At 43.8% G+C, this 24211-nt stretch overlaps 1 protein-coding gene across 2 annotated transcripts in view; it reads left to right on the top strand.

Annotated features, from left to right (window-relative positions):
- The window catches only part of CAPN7 (calpain 7), a 79274-nt gene extending 59482 nt beyond the window's left edge, over positions 1-19792 (top strand). Inside the window, exons 13-21 of one of the 2 annotated variants that reach the window (XM_044293840.1) lie at positions 1178-1322; positions 2181-2280; positions 6284-6419; positions 13166-13241; positions 15006-15151; positions 16830-16892; positions 16973-17103; positions 18286-18378; positions 19394-19792. In XM_044293840.1, the coding sequence (XP_044149775.1) occupies positions 1178-1322; positions 2181-2280; positions 6284-6419; positions 13166-13241; positions 15006-15151; positions 16830-16892; positions 16973-17103; positions 18286-18378; positions 19394-19541 (1038 nt within the window). In that variant the 3' untranslated portion in view covers positions 19542-19792. The remainder of the gene's footprint in view (positions 1-1177; positions 1323-2180; positions 2281-6283; positions 6420-13165; positions 13242-15005; positions 15152-16829; positions 16893-16972; positions 17104-18285; positions 18379-19393) is intronic. The other variant, XM_044293841.1, reaches the window with a different exon arrangement.
- Positions 19793-24211: the final 4419 nt, after the last annotated feature.

Here is a 24211-nt window from a genome sequence, read left to right as displayed (position 1 = left end):
GCTAGTGTGAAAGTAGCCTAAGTCAGTCTCCCGCCTGGCCGCTCGCTGCTGCCGTAAGTTAAGAGGAAGAAAAAGGGAGGGAGTGTTACTGACCCTCCGATCCCCCTCAGTCGGCACTGCTATTCCTTGGGACTTCTGGATTGTCTACACCTGACGTTCCTGGGTAAGTGATAGCCAGGATATGAAGGGGAGCTCAGGAGCTTAAGTATGCATGAAATAAGACTATAACCCTCCTCAACCATAGGAATACACCCATGTACTGCAGCGGTCCTGGCAGGTCTCTCTCACTGTGTCTTTTTGGGGTCCTGGCAGGTCTCTCTCACTGTGTCTTTTTGGGGTCCTGGCAGGTCTCTCTCACTGTGTCTCTTTAGAGTCCTGCCAGGACTCAAAAGAACACAGTGAGAGAGACCTGCTAGGACCCCAAAGAGAGACAGTGAGAGAGACCTGCCAGGACTCCAAAGAGACACAGTGAGAGAGACCTGCCACGACTCCAAAGAGACACAGTGAGAGAGTCCTGCCAGGACCCCAAAGAGATACAGTGAGAGAGTCCTGCCAGGACTCCAAAGAGACACGGTGAAAGAGACCTGCCAGAACCCCAAAGAGATACAGTAAGAGAGACCTGCCAGGACTCAAAAGAACACAGTGAGAGAGACCTGCTAGGACCCCAAAGAGAGACAGTGAGAGAGACCTGCCTGGACTCCAGAGAGACACAGTGAGAGAGTCCTGATTACCCGCCCACACAGGATGAATGACATCCTTCTGTGAATACTGATACAGGGAGAGCTGTCAATCATCCTTTGGAGGGGGGGGGGGGGGGGTGTTAATCTGGACTTTCATTGTCTCTCTTAGAAGTCCTATCAGGATTTACTCTTAGAGTGGCTTTCAGGGGGAGAAAACTGCTGAAAAATGCAGACTACAAGTCCTATAATGACCTGTTATTCCTCATGTACACACTGCAATTGATTCTGTAACATCAGATCTGCTAAATATGTTGGATACCTAATAAGAGCCATCTACCACATCATTTTCTGTATAAAGGATAAACATTTCATACTGGAGAACTTGGCCAAACTGAAATCAGTCCATAGTAAGCATTAGATTTCTGTCACCTTATCAAACTGTGATGTTAGCAGAGCAACGCCTAACAATTCTAAAATATTTCGTTATTACTTTTCAGACATTACGTTTTCTCCAGCTAAAGAATCCATGGAGCCATTTACGGTGGAAAGGTCGTTTTTGTGAGAAAGATGAGAGAAGCTGGACCCCAGAGCTACAGAAATACTTAAACTTTGACCCACGGACTGCCCAAAAAATTGATAATGGTTATTTTTCCTTCTTCTTGTCTAACTGTAGGGGGATAGCTAGGGGGGAGCCCCGCTGAGACTACTGGGAGTAGTGTAGAGGGGGCTTCCGACTGCTGAGAATGTAGGGTGTCTGCCGCGACTATTGCTAAAGTGATGGGGGCTGCCGTGACTACTGAGAAAGTGGGAAATGACTGAATATTTATATGTCCCCTTTTAGAACTTGTAAAGGTTTTTAGATCTTTAGTGGGCCTCCTTTAGGAATAAGTTATAAGATCCAAAGAAAGGAGGGATTTGTAAGTCTAAAAATGAAACCTGACTAGTCGGAGGGGTAGATGTGTTACAAAATCTAGAAAAGACCAGCAAACCACAGTGCAGTCACCTCACAGCAAAAGGGGAAGATGGAGTGTGGGAATCTGCTCAAATCTGTTGGGTTGTGCAAGAAGGCACAACTCTGTAATAAGCACGTAGCATGGATGATGGTGTCTGCAGTTCTGCTGCCCAGCAGGCGGTATAGCAAACTCCACTTGTAGATTCAGGTGCCAAACAAAAAGAAGGAAGGCCAAAGCACTGCCAATGAGTAATGGTAGTTGTAAAATTTCTCAATAAATAGTGTAATACATAAAAAGCGACGCGTTTCGATTCAGTACGTTTTACTACTACCATTACTTTGGCCTTCTTTTGTTTTGCGCATAAAGACTATTACACAGTGTGCCCAGCAGAGGTCCTCCTACAGTCATTTACCGTAAGTGAGTGAAATGAACCAGTTCCAGTGGAGGAGCGCTACTGACTACATTGGCAGGAGGAGACTGGTATGGAAAAGAAGCAGTGAAGTCACTAGCAACTGATATTGCTCTAATAAATGTAATTATTTTTTAGGTATTTTCTGGATCACATGGGACGACCTGTGTCAGTATTATGACGTCATTTATTTGAGCTGGAATCCAAGTCTTTTTAAAGAATCCACATGCATTCACAAGTAAGTCATATCATCAGGCAATGAGCTTTATTGATTATACATTTATAAATGAGGGAGGTAATTGATATATAAAAAAAAGCCCTTATAGCTTTGTTACAGTGCCATTTTTGCAGTGGGGATAAAGTGCTGTTGTCCCTATAATTAGCTTATTGGTAAATCATTTGCTGACAATATGTCTTTGTCTATTTGCCGATGCGGCAATACTAAAGTATTAAAATATTTATCCCATATTAAAATATTAGTCCCATATGGTGACCATTGGAACAGAAAAAGAAATCAAAATGGCCGAATTGCCATTCTTTTGTCACTTCCCCTCCCCAAAGAAATTGAACCAAAAGTGATCAAAACCTCTTGCGTACCCTATAATAGTACCAATAAAAATGACAGATCGCCCTGAAATAAAAACGCCCTTACACAGCTTCATAGTCAGAAATATTAAAAGATTGAGTGTCAATATGTAAACGCAAAGAACTTTTTTTTTTTTTTAACTATTAAAACAACACTTTATGGGAGCTGAGCTGCAGTACAACGGCATGGCCACTACACTTTGAATGGAGCTGTGCTTTCGGATAGTTTCGGCCTCTTGGAGCTGTGCTTCCGGATAGTTTCAGCCTCTTGGAGCTGTGCTTTCGGATAGTTTCGGCCTCTTGGAGCTGTGCTTTCGGATAGTTTCGGCCTCTTGGAGCTGTGCTTTCGGATAGTTTTGGCCTCTTGGAGCTGTGCTTCCGGATAGTTTCGGCCTCTTGGAGCTGTGCTTCCGGATAGTTTCGGCCTCTTGGAGCTGTGCTTCCGGATAGTTTCGGCCTCTTGGAGCTGTGCTTCCGGATAGTTCCGGCCTCTTGGAGCTGTGCTTTCCGGATAGTTTCGTCCTCTTGGAGCTGTGCTTCCGGATAGTTCCGGCCTCTTGGAGCTGTGCTTCCGGATAGTTCCGGCCTCTTGGAGCTGTGCTTCCGGATTGTTCCGGCCTCTTGGAGCTGTGCTTCCGGATAGTTCCGGCCTCTTGGAGCTGTGCTTCCGGATAGTTCCGGCCTCTTGGAGCTGTGCTTTCGGATAGTTTCGGCCTCTTGGAGCTGTGCTTCCGGATAGTTTCGGCCTCTTGGAGCTGTACTTTCGGATCGTTTCGGCCTCTTGGAGCTGTGATTCCGGATTGTTCTGTCCTCTTGGAGCTGTGCTTCTGGATAGTTTCGGCCTCTTGGAGCTGTGCTTCTGGATAGTTTCGGCCTCTTGGAGCTGTGCTTTTGTTTAGTTTCGGCCTCTTGGAGCTGTGCTTTTGTTTAGTTTCGGCCTCCTGGAGCTTTGCTTTTGGATAGTTTCGGCCTCTTGGAGCTGTGCTTTCGGATAGTTTCGGCCTCTTGGAGCTGTGCTTCTGGATAGTTTCGGCCTCTTGGAGCTGTGCTTTCGGATAGTTTCGGCCTCTTGGAGCTGTTCTTCTGGATAGTTTCGGCCTCTTGGAGCTGTGCTTCTGGATAGTTTCGGCCTCTTGGAGCTGTGCTTCTGGATAGTTTCGGCCTCTTGGAGCTGTGCTTCTGGATAGTTTCGGCCTCTTGGAGCTGTGCTTCTGGATAGTTTCGGCCTCTTGGAGCTGTGCTTCTGGATAGTTTCGGCCTCTTGGAGCTGTGCTTTCGGATAGCTTCGGCCTCTTGGAGCTGTGCTTCTGGATAGTTTCGGCCTCTTGGAGCTGTGCTTCTGGATAGTTTCGGCCTCTTGGAGCTGTGCTTCTGGATAGTTTCGGCCTCTTGGAGCTGTGCTTTTGTTTAGTTTCGGCCTCTTGGAGCTGTGCTTTTGTTTAGTTTCGGCCTCCTGGAGCTGTGCTTTTGGATAGTTTCGGCCTCTTGGAGCTGTGCTTCTGGATAGTTTCGGCCTCTTGGAGCTGTGCTTTTGTTTAGTTTCGGCCTCTTGGAGCTGTGCTTTTGTTTAGTTTCGGCCTCCTGGAGCTGTGCTTTTGGATAGTTTCGGCCTCTTGGAGCTGTGCTTCTGGATAGTTTCGGCCTCTTGGAGCTGTGCTTTTGTTTAGTTTCGGCCTCTTGGAGCTGTGCTTTTGTTTAGTTTCGGCCTCCTGGAGCTGTGCTTTTGGATAGTTTCGGCCTCTTGGAGCTGTGCTTCTGGATAGTTTCGGCCTCTTGGAGCTGTGCTTTTGTTTAGTTTCGGCCTCTTGGAGCTGTGCTTTTGTTTAGTTTCGGCCTCCTGGAGCTGTGCTTTTGGATAGTTTCGGCCTCTTGGAGCTGTGCTTCTGGATAGTTTCGGCCTCTTGGAGCTGTGCTTTTGTTTAGTTTCGGCCTCTTGGAGCTGTGCTTTTGTTTAGTTTCGGCCTCCTGGAGCTTTGCTTTTGGATAGTTTCGGCCTCTTGGAGCTGTGCTTTCGGATAGTTTCGGCCTCTTGGAGCTGTGCTTCTGGATAGTTTCGGCCTCTTGGAGCTGTGCTTTTGTTTAGTTTCGGCCTCTTGGAGCTGTGCTTTTGTTTAGTTTCGGCCTCCTGGAGCTTTGCTTTTGGATAGTTTCGGCCTCTTGGAGCTGTGCTTTCGGATAGTTTCGGCCTCTTGGAGCTGTGCTTCTGGATAGTTTCGGCCTCTTGGAGCTGTGCTTTCGGATAGTTTCGGCCTCTTGGAGCTGTGCATCTGGATAGTTTCGGCCTCTTGGAGCTGTGCTTCTGGATAGTTTCGGCCTCTTGGAGCTGTGCTTTTGTTTAGTTTCGGCCTCTTGGAGCTGTGCTTTTGTTTAGTTTCGGCCTCCTGGAGCTGTGCTTTTGGATAGTTTCGGCCTCTTGGAGCTGTGCTTCTGGATAGTTTCGGCCTCTTGGAGCTGTGCTTTTGTTTAGTTTCGGCCTCTTGGAGCTGTGCTTTTGTTTAGTTTCGGCCTCCTGGAGCTTTGCTTTTGGATAGTTTCGGCCTCTTGGAGCTGTGCTTTCGGATAGTTTCGGCCTCTTGGAGCTGTGCTTCTGGATAGTTTCGGCCTCTTGGAGCTGTGCTTTTGTTTAGTTTCGGCCTCTTGGAGCTGTGCTTTTGTTTAGTTTCGGCCTCCTGGAGCTTTGCTTTTGGATAGTTTCGGCCTCTTGGAGCTGTGCTTTCGGATAGTTTCGGCCTCTTGGAGCTGTGCTTCTGGATAGTTTCGGCCTCTTGGAGCTGTGCTTTCGGATAGTTTCGGCCTCTTGGAGCTGTGCATCTGGATAGTTTCGGCCTCTTGGAGCTGTGCTTCTGGATAGTTTCGGCCTCTTGGAGCTGTGCTTCTGGATAGTTTCGGCCTCTTGGAGCTGTGCTTCTGGATAGTTTCGGCCTCTTGGAGCTGTGCTTCTGGATAGTTTCGGCCTCTTGGAGCTGTGCTTCTGGATAGTTTCGGCCTCTTGGAGCCGTGCTTCCGGAGAGTTTCGGCCTCTTGGAGCTGTGCTTCCGGATAGTTTCAGCCTCTTGGAGCTGTGCTTTCGGATAGTTTCGGCCTCTTGGAGCTGTGCTTTCGGATAGTTTCGGCCTCTTGGAGCTGTGCTTTCGGATAGTTTCGGCCTCTTGGAGCTGTGCTTCTGGATAGTTTCGGCCTCTTGGAGCTGTGCTTCTGGATAGTTTCGGCCTCTTGGAGCTGTGCTTCTGGATAGTTTCGGCCTCTTGGAGCTGTGCTTCTGGATAGTTTCGGCCTCTTGGAGCCGTGCTTCCGGAGAGTTTCGGCCTCTTGGAGCTGTGCTTCTGGAGAGTTTCGGCCTCTTGGAGCCGTGCTTCCGGAGAGTTTCGGCCTCTTGGAGCCGTGCTTCCGGAGAGTTTCGGCCTCTGAGGCTGCAGAAAACAGCTGACCGGTGGGGCTGCTAGCTGTCAGATGCTCACCGATCTGATTACTTATCCGGAGGATATGTCATCACTATCATCTACCATAAAAGCTGTAGAAATACTTTTTAATATTTATGGACAAAACTACTGATTTGTAAAGCTCATATATAGTTAGAGGTGCATCCTATTTTCTATCTTTATTTAGTCCCATAAAAGAAGAAACCCTTTCATAATTGTAAAAACATTTTTTTCCAGTACATGGGATGCAAAACAGGGTCCTGTGAAAGACGCCTACAGTCTTGCCAACAATCCCCAGTACAGACTTGATGTCCAGTGTCCAAAGGGCGGAGCTGCAGTGTGGATTTTGCTAAGCAGGCACATCACTGATAAGGTTTGTGTTGCTGATCCCATGCTGAGTTTTACATATAATGTCATGCATTTGTGACATTAATGTGGATGTTCATGAAGGCGACCCATGCTTGTATGGAACCCAACCGGGCAATAGTCGCCATGGGTTCGGCCTCTTCAACTACCGGGGGATTTGCTGTTGCCGTCTGCAGGGAAAATGTAGCATTACATGCTTCCCAAGCAAGTTAATGGCTGTCCATGTAATGCACAGTCGCAGATGGTCTTAAACATTATATGTAACTCAGTACCAGTGAGTAATGCTTAGGCTTCGTCCACATTTCCGTTTTTCACAGACAGCGCACGTACCCATTGATTTAAATGTCTGTTCACATTTCAATATTTTTTATTGACCGGGGGTCAGTAAAAAGGTCAGAGACATGCACTACTTTTCTCTGATACAGACCAAGCACACCCATAGAAGTCTATGGATCCGTGAAAATCAAGGGCACAACATGGATGGCATCTGTGGTGCATCCATTTTTCACTGAAGACTAATAGGAGATTCTTTGGAAATGAATTTATAGCTGAGCAACAGTGAATTACGGATCACACACGTATAGTAAAAATGTACACACGGAGCAACCACGGATGAAACATGTAAGCTCTTTTTCACTCACACAGAAATGTGGACGAGGCCTAATTGTGTCGTGTTGGCTACTCGCCTGCTTTTTAGGGCCCATCTGTGTGCAGGGAGTACTACATTTTCTCAAATCCCACTCCTGCTCTAGGGGATAACTTTAACCAACCAGAATACTCCTTTAATGTGCAGATAGATATGCTGCCTGATCCTCTATAAAGGCTGCATGTACAGCACATGTTCAAATTTTGCTCAGCTATTCTGATGTAGTTTTGACGCTAAAATCAGGTGTGCACTCCAAGAAATCCAGCATTGCACCAAGTCATAAAAAACTTTTTTTTTTGTTTGTTTTTTTTGTTAGTACAAAGCAGTAAAAATCGCTTCCGTGTTTCAGGCTACACTAGCCCTTTTTCAAAGCACTACAGTGGTTGTCCGCTTTTTACTATTGATGACCTATCCTCATCACTATCAGATCGGCTGGGGACTGACTCCGGGCACCCGCAGCAATCAGCTGTTTGACTAGCGCTGCCTTCTCTGCTCTGTTTACCTGTTGGACGCAGCAATTGCAGTGGTGAGCAGTGTAATTACGTAAGTATGGCGTCCCTATTCACTTCTTTGGGGCGGCTCTGTCTGTTCACGTGAATACTACAGAGCCGTCCCATAGAAGTACTTGTAATTACACCTGCTCACCACTGCAGTTGCTGTGGCGAGCAGGCGAACAGAGCAGAGCTGATCAAACAGCTAATCGGCGGGGGTGTCGGGATTGGACCCCCGCCAATCTAATATTGACGACCTATCCTGAGGATTGGTCATCAATAGTAAAAAGCAGACAACAAAGGGCTAGTATAAAGAATCAAGTTGGTGGTGGCTGCTCTCTATGTAGCTATATGATGTGGTGCTGCAAATCCAAAGAGAGGACACCCTACCTCTCGAAAGTGGATAGAGTTTTCAAAAAAGAATGTGAGGACGAGCACTCTTACAATTGGCATACATTTATTGAGAACCTGATATAATTGATTAGCTAAGATGAATAAAACAATAATACTATAAAATAATGTACATCTGTACGATTTGACCACAATGGGATGCTCAATGGTATCGAACAATCTGACAATCTCTATCCGTCCTGTGGAAAATAATAATGATAGAAAAACCTGATTGGCCTGATATCCAAAAAGAGTTCAAGCAAGAAATGACACTCTTAGAAGTGTAGCTCCACAAGTTTTGCTGTTGTACCGATGTGGTAGGTAATGGCAGATGGTAGTCCCGTCACATATGATGTTATTGTTGACAGAAAACGTATCAGCTTTATAATTGTCGGCTTTACAGCCGCTTACCTCCCCTTCGTATACCCCTATAGTCCCGCGGTTCGCTTCAGACTGAGTTTACGGGGCTCGTCGGGTACGGCTTGTTCTTGTTGTTATTTTTGGTGGCCGGGTTTGCCGGCTGCCGATCGCTTTACCTCCAAAATCTGTAGTATGGAGCGAGCGTGAGGAGCCTCCGGCTGGTAAGAGGCTGGCGTCTCACGTGGTTCTGTTTGGTATCCGGGTTTGATACTTTCGTCACTTCCTGTGACGTGTTTCCTCTAGTACATCCGATATTTCCAATTGAGATTCTCGGATATCAGAAGGTATGATAGCAAAGTTCGATTTGCATGGCCATGCAGTAGATGAAATATCGACAGGTATACAGCGCAATCCCAGACGCGTTTCGGGAGTTATCACACTCCCTTCCTCAGTGGTTGCGCTATACTTGTCTCGGACCAACTTTTATACCTCCCCTCGTCACCTTCAAAACCTGGACCGGAGTTCTGGATAACATCGTTACGTTCCTGTGTACTTTAATATTAGGGCTTCTAGTTTTCATAGTCCGGTATTTATTCGCTGAGTCTTTCGATTTTAGATGTCGTTGAAGGTATACTGTCCTTTCAATTCTTTAAGCATAATATACACTATCTCATTATAATACGTATGAGACTAATGTCACATCACTGAAAGCATCCCATTTGAGGCCATAAATGATAATGGAAACTTGTGTTACCCACTTCGTTTCCTACATTAGATACAATGTATAAAATATATAAAAAATTTATGATATTTATAAAATGTATCCATAAAATATATCAATAATATCGATATAACAATAATACACATATAATTAGTGGATATTTGATATGATTTTATATAACGATGGCGGGCACATATTCGCCACAATTTCACCGATATTGGCAATTCTTATAAAGGATCTCCAGTTACAAGATGGTTTAACCCATTGTCAACCAACAAATGAGGATACCCTTACAAAAAGCCAAAGAGTTCCAACTCTGAGTTTAGGCCTGATGGTAACAAACTGCCAAACTCATATATTTTCCGAGACTCCCTCCTAGACATTTGTTTAATATAATTGCCTCCTCTCCAGTGTGGGTCTACCTTTTCCAGTGCCGTAAAGACGAGACTGGCCGGATCGCTGTTATGGGCCTGCTTGTAATGTTTAGACAAAGAGTGTTTGTCATAGCCCTTCTTGATGTTGGATATATGCTCAGCCAGTCTCGTCTTTAATAACCGTTTTGTTCTACCTATATATTGTCTGTTACATGGGCACTGGACCAGGTAGACCACACCGGTAGAGTTGCATGTGAGGCAATCTTTGATGTCCCAAACAAATGTATTCTGTGTCGAGGGGACTGAGATGGTCTTGCGGGGTTTATTATTAATTTTACATGCGATGCACTTTCCGCATTTAAAAAAGTCTTTTAAATCCATCCAGGTTCCCATCAATGTTCTTTTTTTATCTAATGATTTCACGGAAGGGGCTATTGTAATGCCCAAATTGGGTGCCCTGGTGAATATAACCTTTGGGGATGTGGGTAAAAGATGGCCTATCACCCTGTCATTCAGTATGTGGTGCCAATGTGTCTTTACCACTTGTTGTATTTTTCTGTGGTCATCATTGAAAGGGAGAATAATTCTGTTGTTGATCTCACCACCTATCTGAGATGTTTGGGATGTTTGGGATATTTTGCTCTTAGTGTCCATTTGATCAACAAAAAAGGTTTGTCTATCCAGTTTCCTGACCTTTTCCAACGCTTTTTTAACTATTTCATCCGGATAATCTTTCATCCGGATAATCTAACAGCGATCCGGCCAGTCTCGTCTTTACGGCACTGGAAAAGGTAGACCCACACTGGAGAGGAGGCAATTATATTAAACAAATGTCTAGGAGGGAGTCTCGGAAAATATATGAGTTTGGCAGTTTGTTACCATCAGGCCTAAACTCAGAGTTGGAACTCTTTGGCTTTTTGTAAGGGTATCCTTTTTGTAAGGGTATCCTCATTTGTTGGTTGACAATGGGTTAAACCATCTTGTAACTGGAGATCCTTTATAAGAATTGCCAATATCGGTGAAATTGTGGCGAATATGTGCCCGCCATCGTTATATAAAATCATATCATATTAAATATCCACTAATTATATGTGTATTATTGTTATATCGATATTATTGATATATTTTATGGATACATTTTATAAATATCATACATTTTTTATATATTTTATACATTGTATCTAATGTAGGAAACGAAGTGGGTAACACAAGTTTCCATTATCATTTATGGCCTCAAATGGGATGCTTTCAGTGATGTGACATTAGTCTCATACGTATTATAATGAGATAGTGTATATTATGCTTAAAGAATTGAAAGGACAGTATACCTTCAACGACATCTAAAATCGAAAGACTCAGCGAATAAATACCGGACTATGAAAACTAGAAGCCCTAATATTAAAGTACACAGGAACGTAACGATGTTATCCAGAACTCCGGTCCAGGTTTTGAAGGTGACGAGGGGAGGTATAAAAGTTGGTCCGAGACAGGTATGGCGCAACCACTGAGGAAGGGAGTGTGATAACTCCCGAAACGCGTCTGGGATTGCGCTGTATACCTGTCGATATTTCATCTACTGCATGGCCATGCAAATCGAACTTTGCTATCATACCTTCTGATATCCGAGAATCTCAATTGGAAATATCGGATGTACTAGAGGAAACACGTCACAGGAAGTGACGAAAGTATCAAACCCGGATACCAAACAGAACCACGTGAGACGCCAGCCTCTTACCAGCCGGAGGCTCCTCACGCTTGCTCCATACTACAGATTTTGGAGGTAAAGCGATCGGCAGCCGGCAAACCCGGCCACCAAAAATAACAACAAGAACAAGCCGTACCCGACGAGCCCCGTAAACTCAGTCTGAAGCGAACCGCGGGACTATAGGGGTATACGAAGGGGAGGTAAGCGGCTGTAAAGCCGACAATTATAAAGCTGATACGTTTTCTGTCAACAATAACATCATATGTGACGGGACTACCATCTGCCATTACCTACCACATCGGTACAACAGCAAAACTTGTGGAGCTACACTTCTAAGAGTGTCATTTCTTGCTTGAACTCTTTTTGGATATCAGGCCAATCAGGTTTTTCTATCATTATTATTTTCCACAGGACGGATAGAGATTGTCAGATTGTTCGATACCATTGAGCATCCCATTGTGGTCAAATCGTACAGATGTACATTATTTTATAGTATTATTGTTTTATTCATCTTAGCTAATCAATTATATCAGGTTCTCAATAAATGTATGCCAATTGTAAGAGTGCTCGTCCTCACATTCTTTTTTGAAAGGGCTAGTATAGCCTGAAACACATAAGCGATATTAACGTTTTGTACTATCAATAAAGAATCAGTTTTTATGACTTGGTGCAGTGCTGGATTTCGCATATTGTATACAGTCCAGAGGAAGTGAGAGGCTAGGGCATGGTAAGCTGGTTGAGACGTGGTGTGGATTCACAAAAGAGGTGAAGTAGAATTTGCCCGTGAGGCCGGGTTTACATGTTGCTTCTAAGTCATTTTTAAATATGCATCGTAAAAAAAAAAGCTTTTTTTTTTTTTTACACAGGCGGAACCTGTTGCATCAATGTAGTCATTGCTTTTGTAGTTTTTACAGGTGAACCACATTGATTAAAAGCACTGCACCTGTAAAAACACACAATCACGTAAAAAAAAAAAAAATATATCTTTTTTTTATGTGTTTTTAAAAGCAGCACAAAATCTATATGTATACCCGGGCTGGTGCTTTCTCTCTCTGTTCATGATCCCTTTATGATCCACACTTGGCTTTGGCTTCAAAAACTGCATCAGAAAACGTGATTAAACCCTGAACGGGTGTGTTTCACCAAAGAACAACGGCACAGGGTCATAATATTTCGCAGCACTTCTCTGATGTATAAATCTACAATCCAAGGCAGGAAAATGTCAGTGACATAAATATTCCCGAGCGATAATATGGCCACACCTTTGTAACCAGGAACGAGTAAATATTTAGCCATGCTAAGTGCTTTCTTCTTACATAAGCTTGAGAAATCTGTAAGTTACCAAGTCACTAATTACTTTCCACCTTGTACCTTGTGACATGCCAGATAATGAAGAGGGGTTAGGGCTCCTTACTAACTTTGCAGTTTTGAACAATTCAGTAGCTGAACGGCAAATTTCCTGTTGTGGAACAGTATTGGGACAATGAAAGCTTAAACTGCAGATCTGTCTTTTAGCCTCCATTGTCTTATATGGAAGAAATGCAGGGGCGTAGCTATAGGGGGTGCAGAGGTAGCAGTCGCTACCGGCCCCAGGAGCCTGAGGGGGCCCAAAGACCCTCGTGCCATATAAGAGGACACTGGTATTATAGAAAGTACATGCTGGTCAAGTTACACCTCTGGCTGAAGGGAAGGGGTTAGGTCAAGAATTTGGATTGAGGGGGGGATGCTGTTTAAATTTTTGCCTCAGGTGGCACGAAGGCTATGTATTTTCCTGTCCCTTGCCACAAAGTAGGGGGCCCAAGCTGAACTCTTGCACCAGGGCCCATGAGCCTTTAGCTACGCCCCTGAAAAAATGCATTTTTATAAAGGGAAAAATTACTGATTGGTGAAACGCCTCAAACCCACGAACTTGCCCATGACATATTGCCTATAACGAAAACCTGTTAAAGGAACACGCAAATAGCACTTTATTAATAATTTTAACTTTGGACGTAAATGAAGAAATACATTTGTAGTTAAAAGTATAAAAGCACAACACCTGAAGTTATTCTGCTTATTTATTGTAGGATGATTTTGCCCAAAATCGAGAATTTATTACACTGGTTGTTTACAAGAATGATGGCAAAAAGGTTTACTACCCAGGTGAGTTGTACACTTGCTACTGCATATCTCAGAGACATGCTCCAACTAAAGGCATGATAACGCGGTGGAAGTTTCTTGCAGATGTTGGTGCGTAGTCCGCCCAGTATCCGCCTGCAAACCACCTTCCATTCATTGTAATAGGAATTCCGCCTATAAAACTAGTATTAACCATCAATAATCTCCCTTGAAAGAGGCACTGTACTGTCACACAATTTCATTTAATAGAGAATGGTGTAACTAGCAAATTTCTAAATCACTTGATAAAAAATAAAAATGCCTGCATCCACCTGTAAAAAAGCTGTAAAGTCATGGCCACTAGGGGTCTCGCTCCCACCTAATTTACAGTCCACTGCCTGTTGTCAGGCAAGATCTGTCCCTCGTAACAGAGACACAGAAGACGGCTCACATGAAATGTCAGAGCTATCTGAGCCTGATAAAAGAACTGCTTCTACACAGCTTTTGACTATAATAGCCTCCTGTGTGTCTGTAAGTGTGATATCTGCCTCCTTATCTGTTCTATGAGCTCCAGAGCTGAAAACAAACATAATGGGAAGTAAGGGAAAAGATATCACAGCAGTACAGTGCAGGCAGACTTCCAGAGAAGGGGTATGCCCCCTACTTCTGAGTGAAATGCATCTAGCCATGCTTAGGAACCAGGGAATAATATGGCAGAGACATTAGAGAAGCCCAAAAAAGACCTGTTCCTTCAGTTATTACACAGGTATGCAATTTAAGAATTATATGTTGGTTTGGAAGTATTACCACAATACTGCAGTTGTGTATTGTTTTGTTGGGTTTTATTATTTTCTTAATCTTGCAGGCAACATCTGATCCCTTGGCCATATACATACAGCATTTTGCAGTTTTGCCTGTGCTGCGTCAGTGAATAGGAACTCTTGTTCACACGTTGCTTACTTGCTCGGCCTATTAGTAATCTTTCTTTTCCGTGGCCCACCCCATTGCTGATATATGTGTGCAAAGGTGGTAATTGTAGGTATTCCAAAACTATGTAGCTGTGGCTGTTGATGCAGGCCCCCATTACTAAGGTTATGGAAGCAGAAACCTACCTTATTAACGACCTAACCTCTTTTCTTCATTTCCAGTTTAATATCTGAATACACCAATAACAGCTGTGGGATGTAACAGGAGGTTTTCATCCATTTTGAATGTTGTGTTGTGCATTACGACATAAGTTTGTGGGTGTGCGGAAGTTCTTTCTGATTGTGTATGGATTTTTTTTGGCCGTGTGCAACATAAGCATGTAAACTGGGTTCACATTGCGTTTTATTGTTGATGATTAGCAGGTACGTCAATAACTCTAAAGTACACCCTAAATGTCTCTATAGGGGTCCAATATTCAGACACAGGCCAAAACAGTGTCCTCCGCCTTGCTGGTATACATCAGTTGTCTGCGTCTGGCACCGGCGGTACCTGAGAACAACTAATTGGTGGAAGTCTGCAGTGTCAGACCCCAACCCTCTGATAGCCCAGACAACCCCTATAACTAAATGATTCCATGTTGTTTATAAGTACACATACCTATAAATATAAGATACTTCTGGTTCTTTGAATTCAAGTAATCCTAAAGTACATGAAACTATGAAGGAATATCAGACCTAAGAAAATATTGGTAAAGGGGTATTGTAGATTTGGAACATGCCATTGCTTCACTTTTTGTATCTTATATTCCCCATATTATAATTTAGGCATCAGTTGTTGAGCATTGTCACCTCATGCAGTATGTGTATTTCTTATGTCTTATAGCTGACCCTGCACCTTATATCGATGGAATACGGATAAACAGTCCTCATTACCTTACAAAGATCCCTCTGACCACCCCTGGTACCCACACGTTTACTTTAGTGGTGTCTCAATATGAAAAGCAGAACACTATCCACTACACACTCAGGGTAAGTGCCAGGACCACAGATTGGAGACAGCAGCAAGTGCCCCAATCTGTGGTGCTAATGAGAGGGAACAGACTGTGAATTGGCTGACCCAAACGGACAGCTCTTGGAAATCCTTTATCAAAGGTTGTCCTCTCCTGCATAATTAAAGCAAATATCCACTTCAACTGATTCCTGATTTTTAGCATTTTTTTCTTAGCTTCTTTCACTTGCTGCTTGGCTACTTTTTAGCTTAGCTCCATTAGAACAGAGCTGACATCTGTGACTGTAGATGCTGTGCCCACAAGCAGTCTTCAGTAGTCTGAGACACATCTCCTGTCTACGTATTGGTATAGGCTGCTGCTGCTGCTCTCCTCCGCCAGCAGCTCTGCCTGCTCTGTATAAATGCAGGTCTATCACAGGCTTACAGGGAAGTCATTGTATGAATGATTGTAAACCAGCAGTGAGAAAATGATTATCAGGTAGTTGCTGCACGTAAACTGAGGCAAATGATCGTTAAGGGAATCTGTCAGCAGTTTTATGAGAGAAGTATAAACTGCTGACAGAGGCCCTGAAAATGCTAACTCACTGACTTGAAATGACCCAGTCATTTTGCTAAATCATTACTGAGCAGCTCCAGCACAAACGCTGGAGTCTATTATATTCATAAGCTCACAGCTTCCACCTCCCGGGGGATTGAAAGCTCTCTTCCTATAGAAGTCGGTGGCGATAGTGCACTAATTTCTGGGCGCTTATTAATATCTGATTCTTGAGCTTCTACAGTCTATTGAGTGGACTCCGGCACTCGGCTGTTCCTCATACTCCTCAATGCTGATTTTAAAGTAAGTGACCAAGGTTTTATTTAGGGTCTCTGTCAGCAGTTTATGCACATCTTATATACTGCAGCCTAAAACTGACAGATTCCATTTTATTAGAAAGATACCTGGATGGTCATTATAAATGAAATATGTATTTGTTAACAACCAATATCACCTGGAAAGCTGCATGCACCAGTTCAATTGAATTGGCAACCATGTAATATGTGGTTCACACGTGGCCGCTAGAGTAGGAGCTGCTCTTTTCCACCAGTTCTTTACCTATTTTTCTTATTGACATATACCCACTGACTGTACATTAATCCAGAAATGCAGACAGTTATGTAACGCTGGGGAAGTTCATTCTGTAACTCTGTTCTTCCAAGGCAAAGAAATAATCACGGCCGGCTCTAATGCAGGTCCAGGCTGCGGAAAAGTGTGCCACTCCACCATATACAAACTGACGAAAAATTAATTCCAGCTTAGAATTCTTTATTGAAGAATAGTCATAAAATCTAGGTGTGCCAAACACATAGTGAAAAAAAAAAACGCACCTCCTGCTTCGGATGTATATAGCTACGACTAAGGGTTTTATATACATCCAAAATGCATCACAGAAGGTGCATTTTTTTGTGCATTGTGTTTTTGGCATACCTGGATTTTATGACTATTCTTCAATAAAGGATTCCATTGTTTTATTCGGAGGCTGGAATTAAATTTTTTCGTCAGTTTGCATCTGTTCTCCCAAGCGCCCAATTTTTTCATCTACTACATTCTGCAATTCATATATCGTAGTTAAGAGGTCAACGTAAATGTTCAGTCCATTTCTGATTTCTCTTAGTAGGATGCACCCTGGGAGCTGACATGTTACCGGTTTTGTATTGTAGGTGTATGCAGCTTGCAAGTTTACATATTCCAAAATCCCAACACCATATACAATTAACAGACGGGTAAGAATGATGCATCCGGTGGGTTACATTGCACCTCTACTGACAATTTGTGGGGTTCTAACAAGTACATTTTCTTCTAGATTAATGGCCAATGGAAAGGCCAGAGTGCAGGAGGCTGCGGTAACTTCAGAGATACCCACAAAAATAATCCCATCTATCAGTTTAACATGGAGAAAGCTGGACCATTACTGGTTGAGCTCAGAGGACCAAGGTCTGTTTGTCTATGTTGTTTGTTCTGTTTTTATACTTGGATAAGTAACAGAATGTTGAACAGTGCTAACAATGAATTGGGTTGAGAGACAACTGGAGGCCCAGAACCAGGGGTTGACTGGGAATTTAAAGTGTCCCCATTTCGTAGTCTGGTCCAAATTGAAAGAAGGCAGGGCCAGCAATACCAAATTGTGGCACATTATAGCACCCCAACAGAGCCAAATACCACAGCACAAAATACATCCCCAAAAACGTCCACTGGCCGACCGTAAGGAGAGCTCAGGTGGCCCCCTGGTCATCAGCCCACCGAGAAATTTCCCTGTAAGGTCTATAGCCAATCCGCCCCTGCCCAGAACCAACAGTCTATGGTCTATAACACAGACACTGACCACAAGATATAGAGACTGAGGCGAATGCCAGGAATCTCCTTGGATACTGTTGAGATGTTAGACATCGCACTAATTATATTTAATGATTGTAACTGCTGCTCAGTATCATTCAGTAACTTCATTATTTTTATAAATTCCCAGAATGCTTTAGGAGTAAAGGTGGCAGCCTCGAAAAGCATAAGATAAATAGATATGCAACTTACTAAGTGGATCAAGAGACCTGTTCCACATGTGAACAGTGGAGAGAATTTTGGCATAAAGTAAGCCAAGCAATAGTTTGTGTAAATTTAGACTAAAGAGGCGCCAGGTTTATCATCCGGCATCAGCCAGTGTGATATATAATGGCAAATTTTTGGACTCTCTTAGTAAATCTGCCCCATTTTGCATATCACGTGCCCATTTCTCTGTAGCATCACATGTACCAGAGGTCTCCAGTGTTCACATGGGTAGCACCAACTCTTAAGCCTCAGGCAAATGTCAGTGGAAAACGGTCCGTGAGATACCAGACTAGCATTGCAGGAGCGCACGGCGTCATAGCAACCAATGATGCCATGCGCTCCTGCAATGCTAGTCCGGTATCTCACGGACCGTGTTCCACGGACGTCTGCATGAGGCTTTAATATGCGGAATCAGCAGCAAATTGAAAAGTTACCTATAGTAAAATAATCCATAGAATATAAGGATGAAAATAATTTATTGAAAGAATAGTAGGCTAAGATAACAAATCGTGCTAGACAGAAGGATAAACCAGTTACTAGAATGTGTAGCCATAAGCCTTTTATTTTATTTTGCAGGCAATACAGCGTGGGCTTTGAGGTAATAACAGTGTCCACAAATGGTGATGCAGGACCTTCAGGCTTCCAGAAGAAAAGCAGCGGCGATTACAGGTATGTCCTTTGGGATGGGATGCTTGTATGGGACAGTAAGCCTGTGGCAATAAGTTCCTCTCAAAGGGCTGGCCAGACTGTAATACTGTACCTCCACTGAGCCTAGAACTGGACTTGAAGAGTAATAGTATGCCAACAGTGTGCGATCGTTGCAGGTCAGTTGTTATCACACACAGAGCCAACTTCATCCATGCGCCATATCTCATATTGCTCTCAGCCCCTTTCAAGTAAAGGTGGCTGAGCAGTAACTGATCTATTATGCTGGTTGGAGCACATGGACGAAGGTGGATCTTTGCAAGCAGTAAAAGATTAAAGGGGTTTTCCCATTCCCCATTGTCTGATAGGTGCAGGTCCCGTTCCTACACCAAGAACAGATCCCCGAAAGTTGTGGAGGCCACCACCAAGCACTCTCCCCAGTGCCGTGAATGGGAGCACACAGCGCTTGCGCAGTTGCCCTCCATTCATTTCAATGGGGCCACCAAAAATAGCTGAGCTGGCTCGGCTAATTCCGCCGGCCCCATACAAATGAATGAGAGCGGTGGCTGGCCACCACCTTCCCTGCTCCGTTCTTGGTGTAGGTGCGGGTCCCTAGCGATATGCTCTCATTGTCTCAGATGGGAATATCCCTTTAAAGGGTACCTAAACCTTTATTCAAAGCACTGAATTTGCAGCAGCACTTCTCAGAGAGCTCTACACCTTCAACTTACATCGGCTGTGCTCTGCTTTTGAAGCATGCAGAGTATGCATCCATAGAAAGTATGTCGGACCCGTACTCTGCATGCTGCAAAAGCAGAGCAGAACCATTGCAAGCCAAATAAAGAACTGCTACACCCTCCATGTTTGAATAAAGATGTTGCTATGGCCCCTAGCAGTCAGACCCCCAGCGAACACATATTGATGCCATAACCCAAAGATATACTATCTAATATCTTCCATCCTTGATTGTTCTGTCTTATAAGTGATTGTGTAGCGTAGATATATGTTTATCCTCAATTTTACTGTTTTCTTTCCTCAGATGTGGTTTCTGCTATCTGGAAATAGACAATCTCCCAGCAGGAATTTACAATATTATGCCTACTACATTCTTGCCCGCGCAGGAAGGCCCATTCTTTTTGGACTTCAATAGTGTAATTCCCATTCCCAAAGTGTCACAGCTACAATGATAAAGAACAAGGAGCAATACCTCTCAGGACTTTTCTCTGCAATACAATTCCACCTTAAGGGAGAAATCTGGAAAGCATGGCACTTACATGACTTGTGATACAGCTCTAGATTATTATACACTGCTTTCAGCTCCTACACAAGGACAAGGGCTCTTTTATGGAAGGGAAAGGATACTGCTGTTAAGATGCAGTATATAGGTCTACTTGAATATTTTATTGGAGAATTTCAATAAATAGTCCTAAAAAATAAATATTTTTTCACCACCATTTTGTCATATGCCCTGGACTTTTTTAGCGGATCCCATCTTAAACATTTATGACATAGTCACAGGATATGCCATAAATGCCTGATAGATTGGTTCCTACCTTTGGGACCCTTTGGTCTACTTGAGGGCTGGGTTTTGGAAACCCAATCAAGGAGTGAAAGAAAAAAAGGAGAAGATGCAGTCTTTCCTTTATATGTTTTTTTCTGGTCATCGTCCGTTCTTGGCTCTGGCATCAAAATATCTGAACGTGTAAATCCAGCCTATGGCCTCATGCACACAACTGTTGTTCTGGTCCGCATCCGAGCCGCAGTTTTTGCGGCTCGGTTGTGGAGCTATTCACTTCAATGGGGCCGCAAAAGATGCGGACAGCACTCCGTGTGCTGTCCGCATCCGTTGCTCCGTTCTGTGGTCCCGCAAAAAAATATAACATGTCCTATTCTTGTCTGTTTTGCTGACAAGAATAGACATTTCTACAATGGGCCGCCTGTTCCATTCTGCAAATTTCGGAAGGCACACTGGCTGCTTCCGTGTTTTGCGGATCCGCAACTTGCAGACCGCAAAAAACAAAACGGTCATGTGCATGAGGCCTGAAAGGGACAAAGTTGTAAATACTTCTTTGTATAGGGTGGTAGAATGATTGAACATCTCTGGTTTTCTGGGTGGTAAATGAGATAATGGAGACTAACCTGTTGGTATAGGGCAGGAAAGGAAGTTGGCAATATTTTAGAGTGCTAACATCCCTGGAGGATAAATGTAACATTGCTTGGTGGTCTAGGGCAGTGAAGGGGTTGATGGTGACCCTGTGATTTATTGATGGCCTGTGCTTATTAAGTCACCAATATCTGACTTGCATGGGTCCAGTTACCATTTCTCCTGCCGATTAGAAGTCTGAAGGGGTTGTGGCACTGAGCTGCTGGGAGCAGCAGTATGCTCAGCAATGTGCCCTGGTAAGCAGTAAATGGGAATCGGAACTTGCTGGAGCACCACAGATCCTTAGGTACAGTAGCCCACCTTCACTGAACAGATAATTAGGTCCTATCCTAAGGACAGGCCAATATTATTACACACTCTCGACAAACCCATTTAACATTGAGCAGAGCCCATGTCTTGAGCACAAAGAAAACACTGCATGTCCGCTGTGCTGCTATGCAGTTAAAATGTATATAGTTTAATTAATTGAACCATTCAGATATTCTATATTTGGTTATATGCTCCTTGCTAGTGGCCGTTTTTGGCATTGCACTTGTTTTTCTTGATCGTGGTATCTTTTTCTTGCTCCACCCCTTCTTTTATGTACCTCAATTCCTGTATCTTCATTCTCCTCCAGCATATGCACAGGTACACATGTATTCTCATGTACGCTTACAAAAGCATCTTCTTTTGACCGCACAATACCGGAATCCATCTGTTCTGCTGTACTGTTATCTGGCTTACAGAATAAAGCAACTTACACGGATAAACTCTGTGTTGGCGAGTTCAAGCTATCTGATAAGGATTATCCGTAGTGATTATATCTGCTTATACAGGCCAGGCATAGAGGTCTCACTAGGGATAAGTCGCTATTATAACAATCAGAGTCAGAATAGTCAAAAGATGCATAGAATTACTACAGCCTGCTGTGTATATGTGTGTGCCTAATCTGCAATCAAGCTCAGTGCCATCCGCCATCTTGTGAAAGCACATGGTCGCACAAGCTTACTGCATTTCAAGTGAATGTTCAAAACAGTTTCTCTACATTGCACTGTGTTACCTCACCTGTCTAAGCCCCTGTTCGTCTTCTTAAAGAGACAGTACCATTTAAAAAAAAAAATGCCTGGACAAGGCTCTAAACACTCTTTTATGGCTGAACCAACGCAGCTACATCATGCCTCTGAACCGGCAGACGTACAGAGAGCAGATTCTGCAGATATTACCGAACAGAGAGTAAGACTCAAACGTACAATACCAACACAGAAACTCAGAGAAAACTATCAAGCCACTAGATATGAGTTCTCCAGTAATCTGTCAGACCTCTGGGACAGAACCTCACACCGCATGTCAGTTTTGTCACACTCTAATGATCAACCAGCTGAAATAAGAGACTCTATAAATCACCTATTTACTGTGTATGTACTGTACCAGCAGCTGTCTGCAAAATACTCAGCCTTCTTGCAGGACTCTAATATAGAGGATTCTTCAGCAGAACTGACCAGGACCAACAAAGTAATCTCTCAGTGCCAAATGCTAAGTTTAAGGCAGAACGCTGCATTACTCAACTGCAGGAGACCAGATCTCACAGATCCACCACAACCAAGCGCACTGCAGTTTCTTCCAGATACTCTCGTTCCAGAAGATCAACATTAGGCAACAAGTTAATAGAGGCCCGTGCTGATGGCGAATTAAAAAAGGCGCAAAGCTCCTTTACCAGAAAGCAAGCAGAGATGGAAGCTCAAAGGGCAGCTCAACAAGCAGAGATGGTAGCTCATCAAGCCAAGATGGAAGCTCAAGTCAAAGCTCTCCAAGCAGAGGCAGATTCACAAATAAAGATTCTGCAAATGAAGGGGACAAAGCAGCTTCCCTAGCAAGGCTGAAAGTCCTTGAACAAGCAATGGGACAAAGTACTAATTCAGACTGCCTTATCCCAGCAGAACTGTAAGATCCAGCTGAACGCACCAGTGAATACGTTCTAAAGCATAACATCTGCAAAGATACAGAGTAATCTCCTGTACCTCCTACTAACAACACTGTTCTGACTACCAATATATATGTCTGAGCCTCTTCAAGTCTACAACGCAAGTACATCTATGCAGCAAACCGGATCAACTCATGTCAACAACAAGGTGACTTCCAGTGATAAGCCGCAGCTCAAACCAAAGCCAGCACAAGCCTTAGAGACTACACCACAGTTAAACGCTCATGCAACATCTTTTTACCCTGGTAAACCTCACCCTACATCACCAGAGAACTTTGACACCCAAGGGGTTCCACAAGTTACTTTGACACCAAGGAGTGAGAGATCAGACATGAATGACTTTGCCAGATACATGGTACACGTTGAGCAAATTAACACCAGCCTCTCAAGGTTTGAGGACTGTCCAGAGAGCTACAGGGCCTGGAAATCAACCTTCAAGGCTACTATTGCCGATATCAACCTTACTGCTAAGGAAGAACTTGATTGGCTTATAAAGTGGCTGGGACCAGAATCTGCAGGTCGTGTTAAAAGACTCAGAACAGTACATGTTGACCACCCAGATGCAGGTCTTGTTGCTGCATGACTTGAGCAAGCCTATGGTAGCTCTGAAGCCATAGAAAGTGCTTTATTCAAGAGACTGGAAAACTTCCCAAAAATAGCGAACAAAGACTATTGCAAGCTCCAAGATCTAAGTGACTTCCTCATGGAGCTAGAGTTTGCAAAGACTGACCTAAGTCTGCCTGGACTAAGCTTCCTGGACACCGCTCATGGTGTCAACCCAGTGGTGTCTAAACTGCCATACAGCCTACAAGAGAAATGGGCACAACAGGGCTCAAGATACAAAAGAGACTATAATGTATTCTTTCCTCCATTCTCATACTTCTGCAGGTTCATTAGTGATCAAGCCTGGATGAGAAACGATCCCAGCTTCAGCGAACCCAACCTGCCTGCTTCATCCTCACCATCAAGGTATGATAACACAGCAGCTAAACGTAGAGACTTAAATAGAGCAATATCTGTTAAAAGGACAGACCTCTCGCCCTTCGCAACCTCGCCTACTGATCAGGGCGTTGTGGATGACAGAGATAAAGACCCTAATCGTCAGTGTCCTATTCACAATAAGCCTCATCCTCTTAAGAAATGGCTTGGGCTTAGGGCAAAGACTTTACAAGAGCGCAGGGAGATTCTCCGGAAACTTGGCATATGCTACAAGTGCTGTGCTTATAGCCATTTTGCTAAAGACTGTAAAGTTGTCATCAAGTGCACAGAATGCGGTAGCGACAGACATGTTACAGCCATGCATCCTACTCCATTTCCAGACAACCCACAGCAACTTCCTATCTCCACTCCCATCTCAAATCATGGCGGGGAGCAACAAGGTCATGCTCCAACCAAAGATAATGTCTCTTCTTCGTGTACAGAAGTCTGTGGAGAAGGAAAGGACCAAAAAATGCTGTGCCAAGATATGCCTAGTTAAGATATACCCAAAGAGTCATCCTGAGAAAGCTGCTAGGATGTATGCCATAATAGATGAACAGAGCAACAGATCCCTGGTTAAGCCTAAATTCTTTGAGATCTTTGGCATAGAGGGTCACAACCTGTTCTGGTCGTGTAGAGACCTTAGGCAGAAGGGTTCATAGTCTCTCATATCAACAAGGAAGAGGGCATACCACTACCAACGTTAGTCGAGTGCAACCAGATACCAGACGAAAGGGATAAGATTCCCACTCCAG

This window comes from Bufo gargarizans, chromosome 5 (genome assembly GCF_014858855.1).
Source record: "Bufo gargarizans isolate SCDJY-AF-19 chromosome 5, ASM1485885v1, whole genome shotgun sequence".
NCBI lineage: Eukaryota > Metazoa > Chordata > Amphibia > Anura > Bufonidae > Bufo > Bufo gargarizans.
This window is presented reverse-complemented; position numbering and strand designations above follow the sequence as displayed.